This window comes from Caretta caretta, chromosome 2, assembly GCF_965140235.1.
Source record: "Caretta caretta isolate rCarCar2 chromosome 2, rCarCar1.hap1, whole genome shotgun sequence".
Lineage (NCBI taxonomy): Eukaryota > Metazoa > Chordata > Testudines > Cheloniidae > Caretta > Caretta caretta.
In genome coordinates, this window is record NC_134207.1 from 185,871,452 (window position 1) to 185,893,313 (window position 21,862).

The 21,862-nt window shown below is 48.2% G+C and overlaps 2 protein-coding genes and 1 long non-coding RNA gene across 37 annotated transcripts in view; 2 read left to right on the plus strand and 1 right to left on the minus strand.

The window, feature by feature from the left end:
- The window catches only part of LOC125631774 (uncharacterized), a 31,788-nt gene extending 15,421 nt beyond the window's left edge, over window positions 1-16,367 (plus strand). Inside the window, exons 2-3 of the long non-coding RNA XR_007355058.2 lie at window positions 6,424-6,589; window positions 15,646-16,367. This is a non-coding gene — a long non-coding RNA (uncharacterized LOC125631774). The remainder of the gene's footprint in view (window positions 1-6,423; window positions 6,590-15,645) is intronic.
- The window catches only part of LOC125631768 (uncharacterized protein T26G10.4), a 33,267-nt gene continuing 21,482 nt past the window's right edge, over window positions 10,078-21,862 (minus strand). Inside the window, exon 2 of one of the 2 annotated variants that reach the window (XM_048838958.2) lies at window positions 10,078-11,708. In XM_048838958.2, the coding sequence (XP_048694915.2) occupies window positions 10,576-11,643 (1,068 nt within the window). In that variant the 5' untranslated portion in view covers window positions 11,644-11,708 and the 3' untranslated portion in view covers window positions 10,078-10,575. Of the gene's footprint in view, window positions 11,736-21,862 lie in introns of both variants that reach the window. The other variant, XM_048838957.2, reaches the window with a different exon arrangement.
- Window positions 19,802-21,862, plus strand: part of CLASP2 (cytoplasmic linker associated protein 2) — a 265,828-nt gene continuing 263,767 nt past the window's right edge. For 10 of the 34 annotated variants that reach the window (XM_048838902.2, XM_048838908.2, XM_048838910.2 and 7 more), the window contains exon 1: window positions 19,804-20,849. In XM_048838902.2, coding sequence (XP_048694859.1) covers window positions 20,655-20,849 — 195 coding nt within the window. In that variant the 5' untranslated portion in view covers window positions 19,804-20,654. Of the gene's footprint in view, window positions 20,850-21,862 lie in introns of all 34 variants that reach the window. The other 24 variants (XM_048838900.2, XM_048838904.2, XM_048838913.2 and 21 more) reach the window with 4 other exon arrangements.

Here is a 21,862-nt window from a genome sequence, read left to right on the forward strand (position 1 = left end):
AGTTTGTTTATGTACACAGCCAGGGCCAGATTAACTTTTTGTTACAACAACAAAACCAAACTCAAGATTTATCAGAGCTGCGTACTTTCAACGCTACTTTTTTATAGTCCAGAATACTGGGAAATGAGAAAGTATGACAAATCCAAACAGTCTACATTCCCTACAACCTGCCTCAGAAAAATCCTCCCTATCTTTTGGCCCAAAACAATCTCAAACCAAGATCTATTCACACAGTGCAGCCAAAAAGATTTGGGCACCATCATTGCCAGGAGGCGTTGGAGATGTATTGGCCAACTGGTAAAAGTGCCAGGAACTTCATTTTTTAGCTACAGGATAAAGCTAAAATAATATACTTCATGCTGTGCCTTTGATGTAGTTCCAACTCCAGCTCCGGAGCACGCACAGAGTCGGCGCCTATGTATATATATTTTTTAATTTATACTAGTGAACTGACTTGAAGTTTATATGCCATTACTGTATGTAATTGATTCCATTTAACCAATTCTAGCTGTCATCTATATCTTTTTCCTTTTATGAATAAACCTTTAGATTCTAAAGGATTGGCAACAGCATGATTTGTGGGTAAGATCTGATTTGTATATTGACCTGGGTCTGGGGCTTGGTCCTTCGGGATCGAGAGAACCTTTTTTCTTTTACTGGGGTATTGGTTTTCATAACCATTTGTCCCCATAACGAGTGGCACTGGTGGTGATACTGGGAAACTGGAGTGTCTAAGGGAATTGCTTGTGTGACTTGTGGTTAGCCATTGGGGTAAAACCAAAGTCTTCTCTGTTTGGTTGGTTGGTTTGGTTTGCCTTGGTGTGCATAGAAACCCCAGCCTTGGGCTGTAACTGCCTTGCTTTAAGCAATTTGTCCTGAATTGGCACTCTCAGTTGGGTCTCGCCAGAACCAGCATCGTTACAACAGGTTACGTGCAATAAACAATAATTCACGGAAACCCGTGACCTTGTCCCTGACTTTCACTAAAAATATCCCTGACAAAATGGGGAGGTGGGTTCAGCACTCACTGCTACTGGGGCTTCTGGGTTCCCCACTACTGCGGTGAGTGGGAGCTCTGGGGTCTCCCTGCCGATCAGGGCTGGGCTGCTGCGGGATCCCCTCATACTCCAGGGTAGCTGGGCGCTGAGGGGGGTCCCCCGCCGCTCACTGTGGCTGGTAGCTGCAGGGTTCCCACCTCCGCCTGCCACGGCTGGGCAGCTGCAGGGAGTTCCCCCGCTGCAGCTGAGCATCTGTGGGTGGTTCCCCTGCCGCCTCCCTTGGCTGGGCAGCTGCAGGGTCCCTCCACCAGCATGGGGTCTGGGAGCTGTGGAGGGGCTGGCGGAGAGCTCCAGCCCCCAGGGCAGAAAATTTCATGGAGGTCAATGGAAGTCATGGATTCTGTGACTTCCATGACATAATTGTAACCTTAGGTATGGGCCCATTGTGGTTGGTTTAAACAATTCTATTTGACTAACCATTTAAAAATTTTACCATTACAAAAGCAGCCAATATAAAGCCTAAAACAAACACCATTCATTCAAGTATATATAATTTTAAAAAAACATCTTGGAACCAACAAAATACATGCAAACAGCAATCCCATGATCTTCCATTATAACCTTTGTTACCCCTTCTCATCCCTTTTCCTGATGTTAAAATGATAACTGTGCTATTAATGTTACCAGAGCCGTGCCTTGGGTATGGCGAATCAGGGCGACCGCCCTGGGCCCTGCGCTTTGGGGGGCCCTGCACCTCGATAAAATCATGAGAAGGCAGGCAGGGAGGGGTGGCGGGAGGCGGGCGGGTGAGCGGAGTGAGGAGGCGAACTGGGAGGCGAGCGGCAGGTGGGCAGGGGGTGTTTGAAGGAGCCCCCCTACCAGAACCTCCCCCCCCCCCAGCGCCTCCTGCCTGCCAGCGGGCCCCGCAAACCAGCACTTCCACTTCCCCCTCAGTGCCTACCACCTGCCGTGGATCAGATGTTTTGTGGTGTCAGGAGGCGCTGGGGAGATGGGAGAGGAGTGAGGGTGCAGCATGCTCGTGGGAGGGGGCGGAACTGGGTGGAGAAGAGGGAGGGTGGAGGTAGGAAGAGGCGGGGCAGGGGTGAGGCCTTGGGGGAAAGGGTGGAGGGGGGGCAGGGCCTGGGCAGAGCTGGGGGGAGCATCCACCGGCAGATTAGAAACTCGGTGCCTATGTCCCTGGCCCTGCATCCTCCTAGGAATGGCCCTGAATGTTACACTAAACTCTGGGGTCTTTATTTATTTATTTAGCATTTACAGCAATATGCTGGACATTCAAATATCTTATGTTTTAACTTTTATTCCTAATGTTTAAAATTCACCTTGTGGCAGAGGGTCAGCACAGATGCTGTACAATAACTTAAATTTAATCCCTTGGGCCCTGATCCACAAAGGGACTTAGAGAGTGTGACACTGAGCATCTGAGAGCTTAACTTTTAGGGACCTAGAACAGGGGTGGACAAACTACGGCCCGTGGGCCATGTCCAGCCCATCAGATGTTTTAATCTGGCCCTCAAGCTCCAGCTGGGGAGTGGGGTCAGGGGCTTGCCCTACTCTGTGCATGCTGTGGCTCTGCGCGGCTCCTGGAAGCAGTGGCATGTCCCCCCTCCAGCTCCTACGCGTAGAGGTAGCCAGGGGGCTCCACATGCTGCCCCTGCCCCAAGCGCTGCCCCCGCAGCTCTCATTGGCCAGGAACTGTGGCGCCTGCGGACAGGGCAGTGCGCAGAGCTGCCTGGCTGCACCTCCATGTAGGAGCCGGAGGAGGGACATTCCGCTGCTTCCGTGAGCTGCTTGAAGTAAGTGCCGCCCAGACCCTGCACTCCTGACCCCCTCCCCAGGCCCCAACCCCCTGCCCAAGCCCCGATCCCCCTTCTGCACCCCAAACCCCTCATCCCCAGCCTCACCCCAGAGTCTGCACCCCCAGCCAGAGTCCTCCTCCAGACACCCCAACCCCCTGCCCCAGCCCTGATCGCCCTCCTGCCCTCTGAACCCCTCGGTCCCAGCCCAGAGCACCCTCCTGCACCTCAAACCACTCATCCCTGGCCCCACCCCAGAGCCCACACCCCCAGTCAGAGCCCTCATTCCCACACCCGCTGCGCCCCAACCCCTGTCCCAGTCCTGTTCCCCCTCCTGCACCTTGAACTCCTCATTTCTCACCGCAACCCCAATTTTGTAAGTATTCATGGGTATTCATTTCATACCCAGATGTGGCCCTCGGGCCAAAACGTTTACCCACCCCTGACCAACAAGATCACAAGAACAACACTCTGATCCACAAAACTTGAGTGAGATGCCTACGCTTCTGTACAATGAATGGGGAAATATATGTGTCTTAGACTGTGATCCACAAAGTTTGAAACCATGTCTCTCTCATCAACAGAAGTTGGTCCAATAAAGGAGATTACCTCACCCACCTTGTCTCTCTAATATCCACAAAGCCAGCATGCTAGGCAGGGGGCTGCCTAAACTAGCCAATAAGCGATGCTGCCCTGTGGGGGAGGGGGTGCTAAGCCACGCCCGTCTCTTAGAGATAGGTACCTAAATCTGGCTGCAGGGAAGCTCTTATCTCTGCTTGCAATCCATTAACTGGGGGAAGGTATGCATTTGGCTGCCTAAGTTGTGGGCAGAGTCTGAAACAAAACAGCCCAGTGTGGAGGGAGGCAGGTCCTCCCTTATAACATCTAGCCTAATGGATAGGGTACTCATCGTGGATGGAGGAGGCATCCAGTTCAAGTTCTGTGCCTCCTAAGAGGGAGAAGGGATTTGTTACCATTCAGGGAGTACCCTAATCACTGGACTACCAGATAGTCTGATATAGATCTCCTGCAATGTCTCCTGTTGAACTTGTTTCACTTTAATTTAACAATTAAATATTAATTGGGCCAGAGAAAGAGTTAGAATGACTCTATAGCCTCGTAGTTAGTGCATTCACCTGCGAGGTAACGATTCTCTTTTCAAATCCCTTGTTCCCCTCAAGAGAAGGGTGGACTTGAACTGAGGGCCTCCCACATGCTGGGTGAGTACCCTATCCACTGGCTAAAGGTTATAAGAAAGGGTCCCTTGCCCCAGGCTGTTTTGTGTGATCTTACCCAAGGGGTCTGATCTGCTACCTACTAGATCAGGCCCCTGCATATGACATATGTCCGAACACCTGTCTTCCCTAGTTTGCGAATTGCTCTGGGGCTTAGGCAGGAGGGAGGCAGCAGTAGGCATGCCCAGAGGAGGCAGAAAAATTTAGGCATTCAGTGAATTTAGGTGCTTATAGGTTTAGGTAGCTGCCAAGCAGTTTTGTGGATTGCAGTGGTGCCTAAAAACATGATGTAGGTGCCTAACTACCTTTGTGGATTGAACCTGAGGGCTAAGAGCCTGTGATCCTCCTCCAGCTGCAAAAACTGTCTCTGCACTATCTGACATTGAGTAGAGGGAAGTATAGCAATATGTGTGGGCCAGCGGTGAGGCACGGGATTTTGTGTTCAGGTAAATCCCAGTGGCCCCACTGTGTTACACAAAGGGCTCCCATGAGTTATGGCTGCTACATCAGTCCACCGGCACTGTGGCATCACACTGCAGGCCAGGAGGTGGGAGTGACTCTCACTTCCCCTCCCCATCTGTACTTCTCCCACACAGAGTGAGGTTGCATGGGTAAAGTGGGTTTCACTCAAGCTTAATGTAACTGAATTTTAAAGTGAGTTTTTTTCCTGAAAAGTGACTGCAAAAATAGCACTTTCTTACTCAGCAGATCTGCCCCTTGTCTGTATTCAGTCACATCTGCTTATGTGTGAAGGAGCAGAGAGATGGCTGCCAGGCACAGCAGGGGTTAAAGAAAACTTGTGGGTTCAGCTAGCCCCGCCCCATTATACCTGCAGCCAATGCCAGGCCTGGAAGAGGGAGAAAAGAAGGGAGCCCGGGTCAGTCAGGGGTTGGCTGGTGAAGAGGTAGGAGCTCTCTCTGTGTCTGCTGAAGGCAGGGATGCAACCTACCTACCAATGCAGCCACTGCAAGCAAGCAAGCAAGCAAGTCTTCCTCAGCAAAGGGGAATCTACTGCCAAGCCCCAACTGTGGGGAAACTAGACTATCAGGGCCGTGCCCCAACCTAAAGGACTTATGTAGGGAGCAGCTCAGATAACAGGTCCTGAGTCTCCTCCATGCCCCCCACGATTGGGAGCAAGATCCATCTCCCCTGTCTAGGGGTGAGAGTGGCCCAGGACTCTTGAGCCAGGAGCTAAGGTAAAGGAGGGCAGGTCCCCCCTCTAGCCCCTAACCAGTGATGGAGCCCCTAGGCTGCCCAGGCATTGAAGGCCCTACCACATTATGTCCATGACAAAATAGTTTTTTTACTGCAATTAGCTCCTGTTTGTCCTGCGGAGCCAACCCAGCTGAAAGTGTGAACTGGACACTAAGCTCTTTAGCGCAGAGATTGTTTCATTTACTATGTTTGTGGAGCACCTAGTAAAATGGGTCCATGATCTAGCTGACCTCTAGGGACGAATGCAATGTTTGTATTAAATAATACAATCTTGTGTACAAAGTTGTTGACTAAATTCCCGTTACAAGACTAATTAACTGCACTTTTGTGAAATCTCATTGAATGCCATGGGAGTCCATGTTTATTGTCTGTTTCCATGTCAAATGAGGCATTTACAAGCAAAAAGATTATTTTTCTTTCAACTGCCAGCCCTGCAAACTCTGACTGGATTCTTTCATTTTCCTACATCAACAGCAGTAATAGACTGCAGGCCAAACTCTGCCCTCATTTTGCCATGCAGGCTGTAAAAGTTGTACAGTTACAGTAGCCAGTAGAGAGAGCTCTCATACAGCCAGATAAATTGAACACGAATGTTGAAAGCGTCAAAGAAAAGAATATAAAAGTTATGTAAGTCCCAAAGAATTCACTGTCAGCTTAAATTCAGTGCAAGATGTTAATGCACATGAAGCGTAAAGCAAAATTCTGCTAAATTTATTATATATATTGCTTCAACAATAGAATTAGAGCAAAAACCTTTTTCTCTCATTGGGACTCATCCTGCAACCCATGCTCACCTGAGTAATCCTTTCTCAAACAGTACTGTTCCTGTAAAGATTACTCAGGTGAGCAAGGGTTGCAGAATCTGGCCCTGTATAACAAGTAAAGCGATGGTATTGGCCCACAAAACTGATTACACACACACTTCCCCCGCCACTCTTATTTCTCAGCAATGGGGAGACTTGGTCATGTTGGATAAATCTCTCTATTCTGTTTCAAGAACTGCATATCATGCATGCTAATGCACGCTCATTGGTTTCAGAAAACAGCAGATACATAATTAAGAATGTATAATCCCATATCACTTTGTATGTTAGTCATCACATACTGTACAAATGATGTATGCAAGACCTTAAAAACTAACATCCTGAATGTTTTATATAGATCAGAGATTCTCAAACTGAGGTCCGCAAGCTTCATTCAGGTGGTCTCCGGATAGTTCTCTCTAAGGTGCACACCTGGGCGGCTACACACAAGAGACTGAAGGGCCGCCCATCTAATTAGTGGCTCCAATCAGATGCCTGGACCCTGGAGAAGATGGACATGTAAGGTGAGGTGACTGGGGGGGCGCAGTGGGTGAGAAGACGGGGTGGGGGGGAATTTAGAATGTGCAGGACTATGGCGCCAGAGAAAGAGGCAACTTTCCCCAGCTCTAGGGCTGTGGCTGCCGGGCAGAGACCCGCCCCCTGCTTCCCAGCTTGGGGGCTGCCGCAATGGGGGAGAGAGCCCCATCATCGCATTCGAAAGGTAAGACTACTGGTATTAAAATATGAGTTGTGTGCTTTTATTTATAGAACAAAAAAAGTTAATTATTACTTTTTTTTAATACATGGTGCTTTTATCAAAAACAGTCCAGGGGTGGGATGGGCGAGTTTGAGAACAACTGATATAGATGTTAAAGATTCCATGATACTTTTTGCAAGCATAGGGGTTTTGCTGGAGTCCTTGATGAAATTTTTAACTTCCCCTAATGCTGTGCCGCATAGTGACTACTGACTGGCTCGTGCCTTTCACCCCTCAGATTGTAGTAGTAGGATTTTATGTTTGTATTTTGTCTAATTTAGAATGAAGTCTTCTGCATTGTAATTTGATGTTCCTGTTCAAAATGTTCTGTGTAAATTAATTCTGTTTTGTGTGTGAATGAGGAATGGGTGTTAAGAGAAGTGTGAAGGCCATCACTGAACCAGATGTTCTAGGGAGCACTGGAGACAGACGCAAGGGCACCAGGAGGCTGCAACGCACCCCTATAGAAATGTCTGAGGAAGGCAGATTGATGACTCTAAAGATGAGACAGGCACCTATCAATGGGGACAAGATAGCTGTGATCAAAACCAGCCTGGGATAACTCCCTGAGAGACTTGATGAAAGAACAAGATAAACGATGAGAAGGACAATTTAAGAAAACAAGCACTTCTCAAACAACAATTGATTACAGCATAATGGTGCAAAACTCATCAGTCCCAATGAAGGAAAATCACTATATAAACAAAAAGAAAACGAGTACTTGTGGCACCTTAGAGACTAACCAATTTATTTGAACATAAGCTTTCGTGAGCTACAGCTCACTTCATTGGATGCATACTGTGGAAAATACAGAAGATGTTTGTTTTTATATACACACAAATCATGAAAAAATGGGTGTTTATCACTACAAAAGGTTTTCTCTCCCCCCACCCCACTCTCCTGCTGGTAATAGCTTATGTAAAGTGATCGCTCTCCTTACAATGTGTATGATAATCAAGGTGGGCCATTTCCAGCACAAATCCAGGTTTTCTCCTCCCCCTCCACACACCCACTCTCCTGTTGGTAATAGCTTAACTAAAGTGATCACTCTCCTTACAATGTGTATGATAATCAAGGTGGGCCATTTCCAGCACAAATCCAGGTTTTCTCCCCCCCCCCCCAAACAAACCCACTCTCCTGTGGGTAATAGCTTATCTAAAGTGATCACTCTCCTTACAATGTGTATGGTGTTCTGTTATTTTCTTTGTTAGGCCTGTCCTGTAGTAGGTGACTTCTGGGAACACTTCTGGCTCTATCAATCTGTTTCTTCACTTCCGCAGGCGGGTATTGTAGTTGTAAGAATGCTTGATAGAGATCTTGTAGGTGTTTGTCTCTGTCTGAGGGGTTGGAGCAAATGCGGTTGTATCGCAGAGCTTGGCTGTAGACAATGGATCGTGTGGTGTGGTCAGGGTGAAAGGTGGAGGCATGTAGGTAGGAATAGCGGTCAGTAGGTTTCCGGTATAGGGTGGTGTTTATGTGGCCATCATTTATTAGCACTGTAGTGTCCAGGAAGTGGATCTCTTGTGTGGACTGGACCAGGCTGAGGTTGATGGTGGGATGGAAATTGTTGAAATCATGGTGGAATTCCTCAAGAGCTTCTTTTCCATGGGTCCAGATGATGAAGATGTCATCAATATAGCGCAAGTCACCTACTACAGGACAGGCCTAACAAAGAAAATAACAGAACGCCACTAGCCGTCACCTTCAGCCCCCAACTAAAACCCCTCCAATGCATTATCAAGGATCTACAACCTATCCTGAAGGACGACCCAACACTCTCACAAATCTTGGGAGACAGGCCAGTCCTTGTCTACAGACAGCCCCCCAGCCTGAAGCAAATACTCACCAGCAACCACACAGCATACAACAGAACCACTAACCCAGGAACCTATCCTTGCAACAAAGCCCATTGCCAACTGTGCCCACATATCTATTCAGGGGACACCATCACAGGGCCTAATAACATCAGCCACGCTATCAGAGGCTTGTTCACCTGCACATCTACCAATGTGATATATGCCATCATGTGCCAGCAATGCCCCTCTGCCATGTACATTGGTCAAACTGGACAGTCTCCACGTAAAAGAATAAATGGACACAAATCAGATGGCAAGAATTATAACATTCATAAACCAGTTGGAGAACACTTCAATCTCTCTGGTCACGCGATTACAGACATAAAAGTTGCGATATTACAACAGAAAAACTTCAAATCCAGACTCCAGCGAGAGACTGCTGAATTGGAATTAATTTGCAAATTGGATACAATTAACTTAGGCTTGAATAAAGACTGGGAGTGGCTAAGTCATTATGCAAGGTAAGATGAAGTGAGCTGTAGCTCACAAAAGCTTATGCTCAAATAAATTTGTTAGTCTCTAAGGTGCCACAAGGCCTCCTTTTCTTTTTCTCACAGTAAACTAAGTGATGCACAGCATTATTTACATATACAATACCCTGAACAATGAATATGTAAAGATAGAACAGAGTGAATTTATAAACAAGTAACCACTTGACATTGTTTTCTTTTTGCTCTATATATTTGTGTCTGTAACAAATGTATATTGCTCTTCTTTACCCAGAACTTTGTGATGAGAGTTTCCTGAACCATTGTAAAAAGAATCTGACATGTATATGAGAAATCAGAAAAGCAGTTTTAAATTTTAAAGGTACCTCAAAACCAAGTTTGTATCATTATAATTGTGTACATGTCTAAAAATGTTTGACACTAAGGGCCAAATTCATGCATGAAGTAATCCACTGAAAACAGGGGAGTTATACCAGATATTAATCTGTACCCAAATATTTAAATTAAATTTATTTAATGCAACAGAGGAAAAATATCAGACTACAAGTTTGAATTTTTGAACATTTCACAAGCAAGCATTCGTGTTCAAAAATGTCAAAACATCTATAATATGAGTTTCAATTCAAGAGACAAAGTGAGTGAGGTAATATCTTTTATTGGACCAATTTCTGTTGGTGGAAGAGACAAGCTTTCAGATTTAATAATTTTATTAAGATAATGTTGAAATAAGAAATGGTACAGAGTTCAAGCATAGAAGTTTCTGGTTGTCAGGGGATAAGGTACAGATTATCAAGGGGTACGAAATTCGATTTAGAAGCTGCTGGAGTAAGGATTACATAATAATCTGCAATCTCCCCGACTGGGGGTAAAAGTTTTACCGGTCAGAGTACAGACATTGAGATATGGGGGTAAGTTATCCACATAACGGCTATGTTCAGGTGCGGAGTATAGTGAGTGGATATGATGGTGGGGATGGGTCTACCCTCATTTGGTGGGATTTAATGTTCAGTGGGTTTATGGTTCCAGTTCATACGGTCCAATGGGGAAAGCCTCTCAGTCCCTTTCCCACAGTGGGTACACAATGTCGTACCGGCTCACTCCTCCTGGTACTGTCGATGGCTGGTGATGTGCTCGATGTAGATGTCCCTGGACCATCGGATGGTGTCCAAGACCATGAGGCGCCACATGAGCCGTGCGTAGCGTCTACCGATCCCGCAGGTCCACAGCACACGCTCGTTGCAGGGGTCCCAAGTGCCCAGGGCTCCGACGATCATGGCGTCCAGCTTCACCTCGTAGCCCTTCGCTCTCAGGGTGTCGGCCAGAGGGGCGTATTTTTCCAGTTTCCAAGCTTGGGCTTCTCGGAAGGCCGGGGTCCTGTTCTCGAAGGGGACTGTGATGTCGACGAGGATGATCTTTTTCTGGGCCTCATCGGTGACGACCACGTCGGGTCACAGCGGGCTGTCAGTACCGGGGATGGCGCAGTTCATGGCGACCTCCCCCAGGCGCGGTGCGATGGCTTTCACCAGGCGGTTCTGGATGGCATTGTGGCGCAGCTGCCAGGCTCTGGAGTGGGGCTTGCAGCTGCACAGGACGTGGGGCAGGGTCTCGTTGGAGTAGCCACACTTCCTGCAACGCTTGTCTCGGTTCCCGTGGCAGACGGCTCCGTTGAGCGGGACGCAGTTGAGCCGGGCGTGGTGAATGAACCGCCAGTCGGCGAAGCAGGTGAAGCCGCCCCCGGCGAGGAAGTAGTTGCTGGTGTCCCACTTGCTGGTCAGTTCGAAGGCTTTTCCCTGGTCCGGCTTACGCTTCACGGCTTCTATGTACAGCGAGTGGATGGCTGCCTTCAGGGTCCTCTCCAGCAGGCCCCTGGTGCTCAGGGTGACGATGGTGTTGTCCTCAGACCTGATCTGCGGCACCAGGACTCCCAGCTCCTGGCGCTCCTCGCACCACTCCCAGCGGCAGCCGATGCGCTTCCCCAGGCGGTGCGTGGCATTGCGGGCGCGGGACCACAGTGAAGCGATGTTGCCCCCGTCTCGGCCAAATTCACCATCCAGGGAACTGCTCAGGAAGCTGGCGGTGTCTTGGTTGGAGGGGGCTCTACTGATCCGCTTTTGTGTTGCGTCATGGAGGGCTTTTGCTGCGATGCTCCTTACCATGGCGTCGGGACATGTCAGCAGGCGGAAGGCGTGGGTGATCACCGCGATGTCACACAGGTCACCCATGCAGGGGACATTGGCACCGCCATGCCTGTGGGTGATATAGACTAGCTCGTTGCTGGCTCTCTGGGGAAGGAATAACCATTTCTTCACCAGCTGCCGGATGATCTTGTCTGCCTTGTTGAGGGGTACCTTTGCCACAGCGGATCCCCTTAGGACAAACGAGATGCAGGGGATCAGGAAGGTGTTCAGGGCGTTTATCTTTTGCCATGGTGCTAGCAGTGAGGTGTCGATCTTGGAGGCATCCTGTAAGATCTCTTGGATGGTGTCCTCGGGTGTCTGTCGGACACAGAAACCCATCGGTGTGCTGAGGTGTCGGTAGGCCTGCCCCTCTGCCAGGGGTTACACAGAGCTCTTCTTCAGATCTGGGAAAGGTACTCAGAGTGTCACAGCTAAATACAAGGTGGAACAGATTGTTTAGCATAAGGAGTTAACACATGTTGCAAGAGACCATTTAAGGGAAGTGGGCAGTTAACACCTCTGCAGTTCTAGGACAAAGGAGTGTTAGTAGGTTACAGATTGTTGTAATAACCCATAAATCCAGTGTCTTTATTGAGTTCATGATTTTTAGTGTCTAGCAAAGTTACGAGGATCTCTCAGGCTCATCTTTTTAAGCTGTTGTGCAGGTTTCCTTCGAAGATGAGGACTGAGAAGTCAGATATCAAGTGCCCATTTTGTGAAAAGTATTCACCCACAGGTGACATGGCATTTTTGTCTTACCATTTTTCTGTGTGATTACATTTTGAGAGCATAGTGATTGCCTTGTTTCACATGGTTGTTATTGGGCATAAAATGCCCCAACTGAGGTACACTACATGTTGTGACAGGCATGTGTAGGATCCATGGATCTTGAAAAATATATTGTGGGAGGTATGGATCATCCTTAAGACTACGATTGTCACGGAAGTCATGGAATCCGTGACTTCCAGAGACCTCTGTGACATTTTTCACTTCAGCCCTGGGGCAACGGGGCTGGAGCTGTCAGCCTCACCCCACCCCCACCGCCGCAGTTCACAGCCACCAGGCAGCAGGAGGACCCCAGCAGCTGCCCAGCCACCAGGGGTGGGGGTCCCCTAGCAGCTGCCCAGCCCCCACTTTGGCAGGGATATTTTGAGTAAAAGTCAGGGACAGGTCACGGGGTTCTGTGAATTTTGGTTTATTGTCTGGGACCTCTCCCTGACTTTAACTAAAAATATCAGTGACAAAATCTTAGCCCTAATCACCGTAGTAGTGGAGATGCATCTACAGATTTTGCATCTGTTTTTCTGACAGGGCCTGGTGCCACTTTGAGTTGGTATGTACTATTCTGGGGGAGCTTGCTTCTGATGAGCTTGGAGAGGTTCGGGTGTTACTCCCGGGGGAATTCTGCGCATGCGCAGAATTCTTGTCGTCTGCAGATTTCTTTGCTTCCCTGCAGAAAAATGACTTTCTGACAGGGAAGCTGGCAGAGCAGTCACACACCACTCCTTAGCTGCGCAGGTACATTATTTCAGGCACCTGGAGCAGCCAGCGGAGAGGTAAATCACCATAAAGCTGGGGACACCTCAGCCAGTAGCTCCTACCCTGAGCCGGGATCAGCTGCTAGTCCCAGCTGGGCTGGAGGCAGGAGAGGATGGGACTTTCTCTTCCCCTGCAAGGAAGCTCAGCATCCTGCCCTGCTTCCTGCCCCCACTGCGCCTCAGCTGCGGGGGGAGGGCTCACTGTACAGGGAGCTGCTCCCCCATCTGCCCAATCCCTGTGTACCCAGACACTGGTGCCAAGCCTCACCCCATACACTCAGAACCCCCCTTGCCCTCCACACCTGAACCCCAGCCCCACTGAACCTCAACCCCTTCATCTGGACAGATCCCGTGCCTCCAGACCCCCACTGAGCTCCCTGCACTCAAAACCCGACCCTGATAAGTTCCAGCCCCCTGCACCACCCTGAGCCCCCACTTCCAGACCCCCATGCTACTGACCCCCAACTAGCTGCACCCAAACCCTCACTCCCCCAGCACCCCTGTTGATACCCCCACACCCAGACCCCTCTGCTGAGCCCCAACCACCTTCACCTGGAAGCCCCTGCAGTCCCATTGCACCTAGAACCTCCACACATACACGCACAAGCCTCTGTGCATCCAGATCCCCTCACACCTAGACCCCACACTGCGCTGCCTGCACCCAGATTGTCCCACACAGAATCCTCTCACCCCACACCTGGATCCCCCCACAATGAGCCCCTCTGCACTTGAATCCTGCCGGGTTGAAGCTGTCTGCCCCACACCCGGTACACCTGCCACAGAGGGGCAGGCCCAGGCCTTGTGCTGTGTCAGGGTCAGGTGCAACCTCACCACTGAGTCCGTGCCCTGGCAGTGAGGGGTGGAGGGGCTGCAGGGTGATCTCCCACCTGTGCTCCCCACTGCCATGCTGAAGCCTCTGCATTAATTTACTGAAAAATAAAACCTGCAGAATTTTCAAGTACGGGGTGCAGAATTTTTAATTTTTTGGTGCAGAATGCCCTCAGGAGTAGTTGTTTGAAGGCCAAAAGAGGGAGTTCAGGAAAGATTTCTTTCAGGATATGGTTCCCATCCAGTATGGGTTCCAGTGTGGGATAATAGGGGGCAACTAGGGGTGTGCGGTTGGAGGGTTCTTCTCCTTCCTTCCCCATACTGAAGCAAAAAGAAAAGGAGTACTTGTGGCACCTTAGAGACTAACCAATTTATTTGAGCATGAGCTTTCGTGAGCTACAGCTCATGCTCAAATAAATTGGTTAGTCTCTAAGGTGCCACAAGTACTCCTTTTCTTTTTGCGAATACAGACTAACACGGCTGTTACTCTGAATACTGAAGCAGGTGCTTTTGTGGTATTTGGGTGGCATGCAGGGTGTAAACCTCTGTTCAGAAGGTGGAGTCAGAAATCAGAGCATGAACCCTTAGTGATGATATATCAACAGTTGAAAACACAATTTCAGCTCAATTCACGCTGAACATTTTGTGAAGGAATTGGCAGTCTTTTAACTAGCTTGAAACACTATCCAAAGAACTTTCCTTGGCACATTGATTTTGAAATTATACTCAAGACAGCATTAACCAATTCTCTATTATGTCCCTCCTCATTTTAAAATGAGAATATCAAAGGGTGTTTTTAAACTAAATATCTCCAACACAGATAAAATAGTCTGAAGTCATCCAACTTTATCCTGTTACAAATGATGAAAGAAAAGAGCAACTAGTAGGAAAAGCTGCTAAGTAAGATGGTACTCAATGAGAGAAACACAGATCAAATACAGAGATGAGTAAAAAGTATTACTGAATACATTCAAGCTACCGAGAGAGGCTATCACATGGGCTCATATCATGCTGTCAGTTTTTAAGCAGAACTCCTGACTAATTTCTGCTTAAAACCTAACAGCACAATATTCCCATGGTACTTTACATCATGAAATCAGGGTGAGAAAGGATGCCTGAATTCAGATAGTACTCTTTGCTTTATCTAACTAAAATAATAAAAGAATGTGATAAATGTTTCCAGGATACCATCTGAGATATTAAATAAGCAGTTTGTCACATCATTATGAGTAAGAGACTCTTGTATGCTACCATCACAATTGCTCATAAATCTGAGAGGAAAGTGGGGGAAAAAGAAAACATGCTCATAGATCACTGTAAGCTAAGTGTCAAGTATTGTATCTGCTTAAAATTATGAGAAATTTACGAATACAGTGATTCTAAGTTATCGTCTGTCAGCACCTTCAAATACAGATTATCAGGATTTTAATTTGGTATTACTGAATGAAGACTAAGCTCTTCCTAAATATGACAGAATGATTCTTTCATAGACTGGGTTAGAAGTACTGTAAATGGCTGCTTGTTGGAAGGAATTGCCTGACTTGTCAAAGGAGACAGGATGTCAATGGAAGTAGTTGGATTGTTGGAAAGATTATGACAGGCCCAATGGAAGGACTGAGTTGAAGTTTAAGAGCTAGTTTGCACAAGGTTTCAGGCTACTTAATCTATTGCTAGTAAGGAAAGTATGATAAAACTGAGTATGAAGTATGAAACACCCTTGACACTGGATGTCATACTGCACCCCAGTGTCAAGGGGTGACACTGCACCCCATATTCTTCACAGTGATATTATATGATTATGGCATGGTTATGATGTATTTTATGCAAGATAAGTCATGTGAGATGTCATTGGAAAGATTATGATTAGCTGAATGATTATTCTATTTGCATGCATGCATACTTTGTATATCCAAAGTTATGAATATTGACTATGTTAGTCTCTAAGGTGCCACAAGAACTCCTTTTCTTTTTACAGATACAGACTAACAGGGCTGCTACTCTGAAACCTATCTTTCACATGTAGCTCCTCCTGGGCAACAGGCTCTGAGTCTAGATGGCTGGCTGGGAAGGGCCCATTGAAGTTAAAGGGCCATTAGGAAAACAATAAGCCTTAGGAGAAGCTTATCTCTCACCTGGGGAGCCTTCCTGAGAAAGCTACAACCAGCCTCCAAGTAATGGCTGCTGTGGCACTACAGGGACATGTGACCAGATCACCTGGTGCTGGACTCCATCTTGGGATATCAGTATTTTTTCACTGGCTGGCATGGGAACCAAGTTCTGAAACAAAGGGTTCCTGCCATATGCAAAAGCTCTAGAAGGCAGGGGAGTGATGTCATTTGGGTTCTTTACTGACTTCCCCCACCCAAGAAGACTCCTGGAAACATCTGAGGAACAAAGACTGAACTGGGGGGAAGTGCTAGACTCAGGCTAAAGGGATTTTTAGCCTGCAAAAGGAACATCTGGAGATTCCAAGCTGTAAACAAGTGCAGCGTGCCCCTTAAGAATATTCAGCCTGCTTGTATCATCACTGAGGGTGAGAGTTTGCTATTCATATCCAATATATGAAGTATATTAAGCTTAGTTTGGGATTTTTGTTTATTTGCCTTGATCTGTTTGCTATTCCTTATCACTTAATCTATTTTTTTGTAGTTAATAAACTTGGTTTTGTTTTCTCTAAAACCAGTGTGTGGGAGTCATAACTCAGGCAGAAAACTGTTGCATATTCTTCTCCACATTGAGGGAGGGGGGTGAATTTCCTGACTTACGCCGTACAGTTCCCTGTGCTGCGCAAGACTGTATAATTTTGGGTTTACACTCCAGAGGGGGTGTGTGCCTGAGTAGCTGGGAAATACCATAGCTGGAGCCTTCCCATGCAGTAGCTGGTCATAGGGGCTGCATGTAACTGCAGCTGGGTGTGTCCCTACCTGTATGTGTGCTGGTGAAAGTGCAGTCTGGAGCCTGGAAAGAGCTTGGCAGCTTGTCTCAGTGTAAAAGGGAGCTCAGGCTGGGTCAGGGGGGCTCAGACGTACCCCAGTGCCAGGTGGTACCTCAGGGAGAACCCTCTTGTCCCAAACTAAGAAAGAGTACAAAATTTACTGTTCCCACCCCCAGAATATTTTTCTATACGTTTTCTGCCTTTTTTTAGGACATGCTGTGGTTCTGTAACACACTTGTATGGGATGGGGGTGGGTACAGTAGGAGAATAGATGTGCAATTCAGGTTGGAATTCCACCTCATAGGGTTAGTGTGGTTTACCTAATGATTTTTAACTTCTGGCTGTTGTAGTAATGTTCTTCATCTGTACCTCCAATTCAAAAGAAAGACTGACTGAGAATTTGATCTTGAACTCAGGTGCATGGGACAAGTGTTTTCTAAAAAAGCTATGCTGCATGGATGCATAAATGCATCAGGTTTTACCACAGTTTGCATATCAAAAGGCAGATTCGAGTTCAAAGATGACAATCACCTGACTGAGAATGAGACACTTTCACAGGGCCCTGAACTGAACAAACTGAACACAGAAGGCTTCTCTTGGGAGGCAAGCTAATACTTTCAGCTATGAAAACAACTTGGCTCCTGTGAGACTATAATGAAAGTTGAGTTTCAAACTCTGCTTTTTCCAAAAATTTGTCTGATGGACTGAAACATTCTACAAGTAGTGGTAGCCCAACAGTGCATTTTTGGAAAATTAAGCAAAATCTAGTCATCTGATCTTTTAAAACATCTGGAAAAAATAAGGAATGTACTATTTTTACTTACTTTATTATGTGTAGCACTATGGAACTTCACAACTCCCAAGTACTGCACTGAGGAATATCCTAGTTCAGGAGCTGTTTTTTTTTTTTTCTTGTTTGTATATTTATTTTATCCACTGATAAGATGCACCTATCAATTAGTCTCTCAAGGCTCATTTATAATAAAAGCAATTTAAAAACTGCACCAAAAGTTTTCATAACCTAGTTAATCTTAGCTAATACAAACTCCACAGCTAGGATAGCAAACACCCAGTCACACCCAAATTAGGCGCTACTTAAAACCGCATGAAACTGCGAAGCTATCTTGATGGGGAGATCATAGTCTTCTCAAATTTAGAATTACAATCAGCTTTAATTTAAACAAATGAACTTACCCTATTTTTATTTGTGTTTATGATGATCATGCTTAGCAACCAACCAAGAACAGAGGACCATTATGCTAGGCATTGTACCCTCTGCCCCAAAGAATGTACCATAGAAGTAGACAAGACAGACAAAGGATAGGAATGAACCCATAACCAGAGTGAACTATGTGGTGACAGCAACTGTCATGTTTATTCCTGCTTTTTTTTTGGCGGGAGGGGAGAGTGTCCTTCAATCCTTATGGGTGTAGACAACTCGGGGTTGGGGAGTGTCTATGGTTTGCATTAATAAATAAAGGAAACACTGAGTTTGGAACAGAAGCTCATTTATCTCACTTTAATAAAGTGGACAAGTTTAGTCATGGTACAAACCTACTCATTAAAGCAATATGCAACAGCTCTTTTTTTATTACTTTTTAATGCTCACCCCTCCCACCCAATAAAAAAGTGTCCATGCCCCTGTCTTTCAGTGGGGTTCTACTGGGAGGGAATTAGCTATCGGTTCTCAAACTGTGAGTTGAGACCCTGTTTTAATAGGGTGACCAGGGCTGGTATTAGACTTTCTGGGACCCAGGTTTGCAGCAGAAGCCTGAGCCCCACTGTCCAGAGCTGAAGCCAAAGCCCAGGGGGTTATAGCCCGCCTAGAGATGAAGACAAGCCCTTGGACTTCAGCATCCCCCCCACGGCAGCGGGCCTCCCCTCCTGGGGTCGACAAGGGGGTAGCAGTGCAAGGAAGTTTGAGAACCGCTGGATGGAAAGAACGACAAAAGGAGGGGATGAGAGCCCATCAGCACTGGGGAGAGAGCTCTGCAATCTGTTTGATATAAAACGTCAGTGAGACAAGGTGAGGTAATAGCTTTTCTTGGACTAGTATTACCTCACCCAGCTTGCGTCTCTAATATCCTGGGACTGCCAGGGCGATAACTGCACCGCATACATAAAACATCAGGGTCACCTCCCCGCTTGCACTGCTCCGGCACCGGGGCTGGCCCAGATTCTTCCTTGTAGTTTCTTTTCCCCCCGCCGGCAATGCTGCTCGTACCCAGGGTGGCGGAGAGCGGAAATCTCAGCTCTGGGGCCAGGGGACTGTCTGGACCCCATCTGACCCCTGGCCGCGCTCCATGACTTTGGCTTTGCAGCTGGAGAACGTGTCCGCCGAGCCGGCGGTAGGGCTGCCAGAGTGCAGCTCACTCAGCCCGCCTCTCGAGGGACTCTCTGCTCATGCAAACTTATCCCTAGGTCCCCCGCTCGCTCATGGGGGGGGGGAGGGGATGATTATTGCTGCTGCTGCTGCCGCCCCCCCCTTCCGCTGGCGTGCGCTGCCCTCTTATCACGCCTCCGCCCGGCCCCAGGGGACTGCAGCAATGAGCGCACAGCTGCCGCAGGGAAGCTAGCTGCGCGCCGGGGCTTTTAAAGCAGCCGCAGGACCCCTCCCAAGGGGTGTCTCCTGCACTGCCTGACAGCCACGGCCGCTTTCAGACCGTTTCATCTCGGTCCGGCCGGCTTTATCCTCCGCGATTTCTCTCTTCCCCGACTCAGCCCGCCCGCTGATTATTGAGGAAAAGGGCGGTACACAGGCCCTGCGGAGGCACGTAAAGAAAGGGAAGGACCTTCGCTCCTCTTCCTGGGGAGGTGGTGCCCGAACGGTCGCAAGCTCAGCAGCCCACAAGCGCATGCGCCTGCTGACGGCTGTAAAGGTGGAGCCGCAAGACCACGCGCTCGCCCTGCCGCGCGAGTCGGGGAGAGGGCGGAGCGTGCGCACGCTGCAGCGCGAGGCGGGAAAAGAGGCGGAGGTCAGGCAGGGGACGCTGTATCGCGCGCACGCGGGTTTCTGTGGGTTGGACTTGTGCCAGCGGAGGGCGCGCGGGCGGCCGGCGGCGCGGGGAGCGAGCCGGGCTCGGTACTGGGAGCTGCCGCCGTCGCAGGGGTGCGCGCGGGCGTGTCGCGCGCCCTGAGAGCGGCGCGGAGGAGCTGGCGGCGGCTCGGGGAGGAGCGGGGCGGGGCCCGGAGGGTGAGTGACACCCGGAGGCGGGCGCCGGCTGGGCCGGGCCGGGGCTGGGGACGCAACCTTCCACGGGACCGAGGAACCGCCGCAGGCAGGAGACGCGACTGAGCGAGCCCGCGGGGTGCCGCGGCTGCCGCCCCCCACCCTCTCAGCGAAGACCGAGCAGAGGACGCGCCAGGGCCGCTGCGGGGCGAGTCCGGAGCGGCTGAAGTTTAGACCTGCCGCGGGGGCGCGGAGCCGCATCCATCCTCGGGCCAGGGAGCATGAAAGTTCCGCTCCGGCCCCGCCGCTGCTTCCGGCTGCGATTGGCGACGGGGAGCCGCTGCCCACTGCGCTGAGAAGCGGCGGCGGGTCCGTGCCGGGCCTGCGGGCTGGGGAGAGACGCCAGCAGCTCCACCGCCGGCCTCTGGGGATCTCCTCAGAAAGTGCCTGTGGCGCTGACGCCCCCAGTTGGAACTTCGCAAGAAAGGAAACTTGGGGGAAATCGTGAAAAACACTGAAAACTTGAATAAAAAGCAGTTCCCCGAAATCAGAGGATCCTGCAAACATCCCCTCCCCGACTGCGTCACCAGCAGCCTCACAAGGGAATCACTGGAGATTTAATTTAATGCATTTGAAAGGATTTTTGTTTGTGTGTTTCTTGGTTAAGGGCCTTGTATTCACCTGGCGGGTTTGTCTGCGGAGAAGAACAGGAGAAAACCTCCTTTTTGCTGGGCAGGACTTGGAGGTGAAACGGTGGTGGCTACTTTTCCAGCTGGGCACTTCTCCCCACGCCACTCCTCACTTTGTGTGTGTGTGTCTTGTTTTTGGTATTGAAGCAGTTTGATTCTTCTCCTAATAAACTTTTTCGTTCAAATCCACGATGGAGTCTGGCAATATGGACTATTTCTGTGATCAGGTACAGCAGAAAGATGTGAGCCGCAGGATGCAAATCGGCCAAGAATTGCTGGAGTATCTGGCTGACCCCAGTAGATCCACTGACCTAGAGCAGGATCAGCAGCGCCTTGATAAAATGATTGACGAATTAACAGGATGGGTCAACTCTAGTAATTTTAAGGTAAGAATGTTTTGTGCAGTGGTTGTAACAGGATTTTTCATGTTAAAAAGGGTTGGTGCTCTTAATTATCTTTGAATCATAAATGAGCAGAACAGGACCCCAGTTTTTCTTGCCTATCATATCTCGTTTCTTTCTTCCTTCCACACAGAGAGGTTTTTCAGAAAAGTGGATTTTGTTGGTTGGAAAGATTGTTTACAGTGTATTTCTGGCCTATAAGAGGAGTTCCTATTTTCTGCTTTCATGTTGGATAAAAATAGTACTAGCATTTGTCATTTAAAATATTGCAGTGAGAAAAGTAATTTATGGAGAGGTGTTTTGATGCATCTTTTTTTTGTGTGTGTGGTTCTTGATTATGTTTTTCTCACATTTTATGTCATCCTGTTTTTTGACCCCTCCCATTCCATACGCCCTATATTCACTCAGGTACATATTTTATGGGGTTGCCTTTATTTTTTGTAGGCCATACAAGTGATCTTTTACTAAATGTGTATTTTATAGTGGTTAACTAGTGATTGCTGTTTCAGGGTCCAAGTGTAAATTTGAGTTTATCCATGCCATCTTTTGTATAGTTTTCTCAGTATGAATAGTTATGTTGTATCTTTCTGGAGGTCTGTGATGACTCATGTTTCAGATTTTTCTTTATGTATCTTTAGCTAAAGTGTACAAGAAAGTGCTAATTCTGGGTGCATGGAGTGAATGTAGTCAATTCTCTTGCTTTTGGGTACCCAGGAGAAACACTGGCAACATCGTCATATTGTCCACTTGGGCGACTATTTAACTGCAGGTTTCAGAGTAGCAGCTGTGTTAGTCTGTATTTGCAAAAAGAAAAGGAGTATTTGTGGCACCTTAGAGACTAACCAATTTATTTGAGTATAAGCTTTCATGAGCTACAGCTCAGTTCATCGGATGCATGCAGTGGATCCGATGAAGTGAGCTGTACTCACAAAAGCTTATGCTCAAATAAATTGGTTAGTCTCTAATGTGCCACAAGTACTCCTTTTCTATTTAACTGC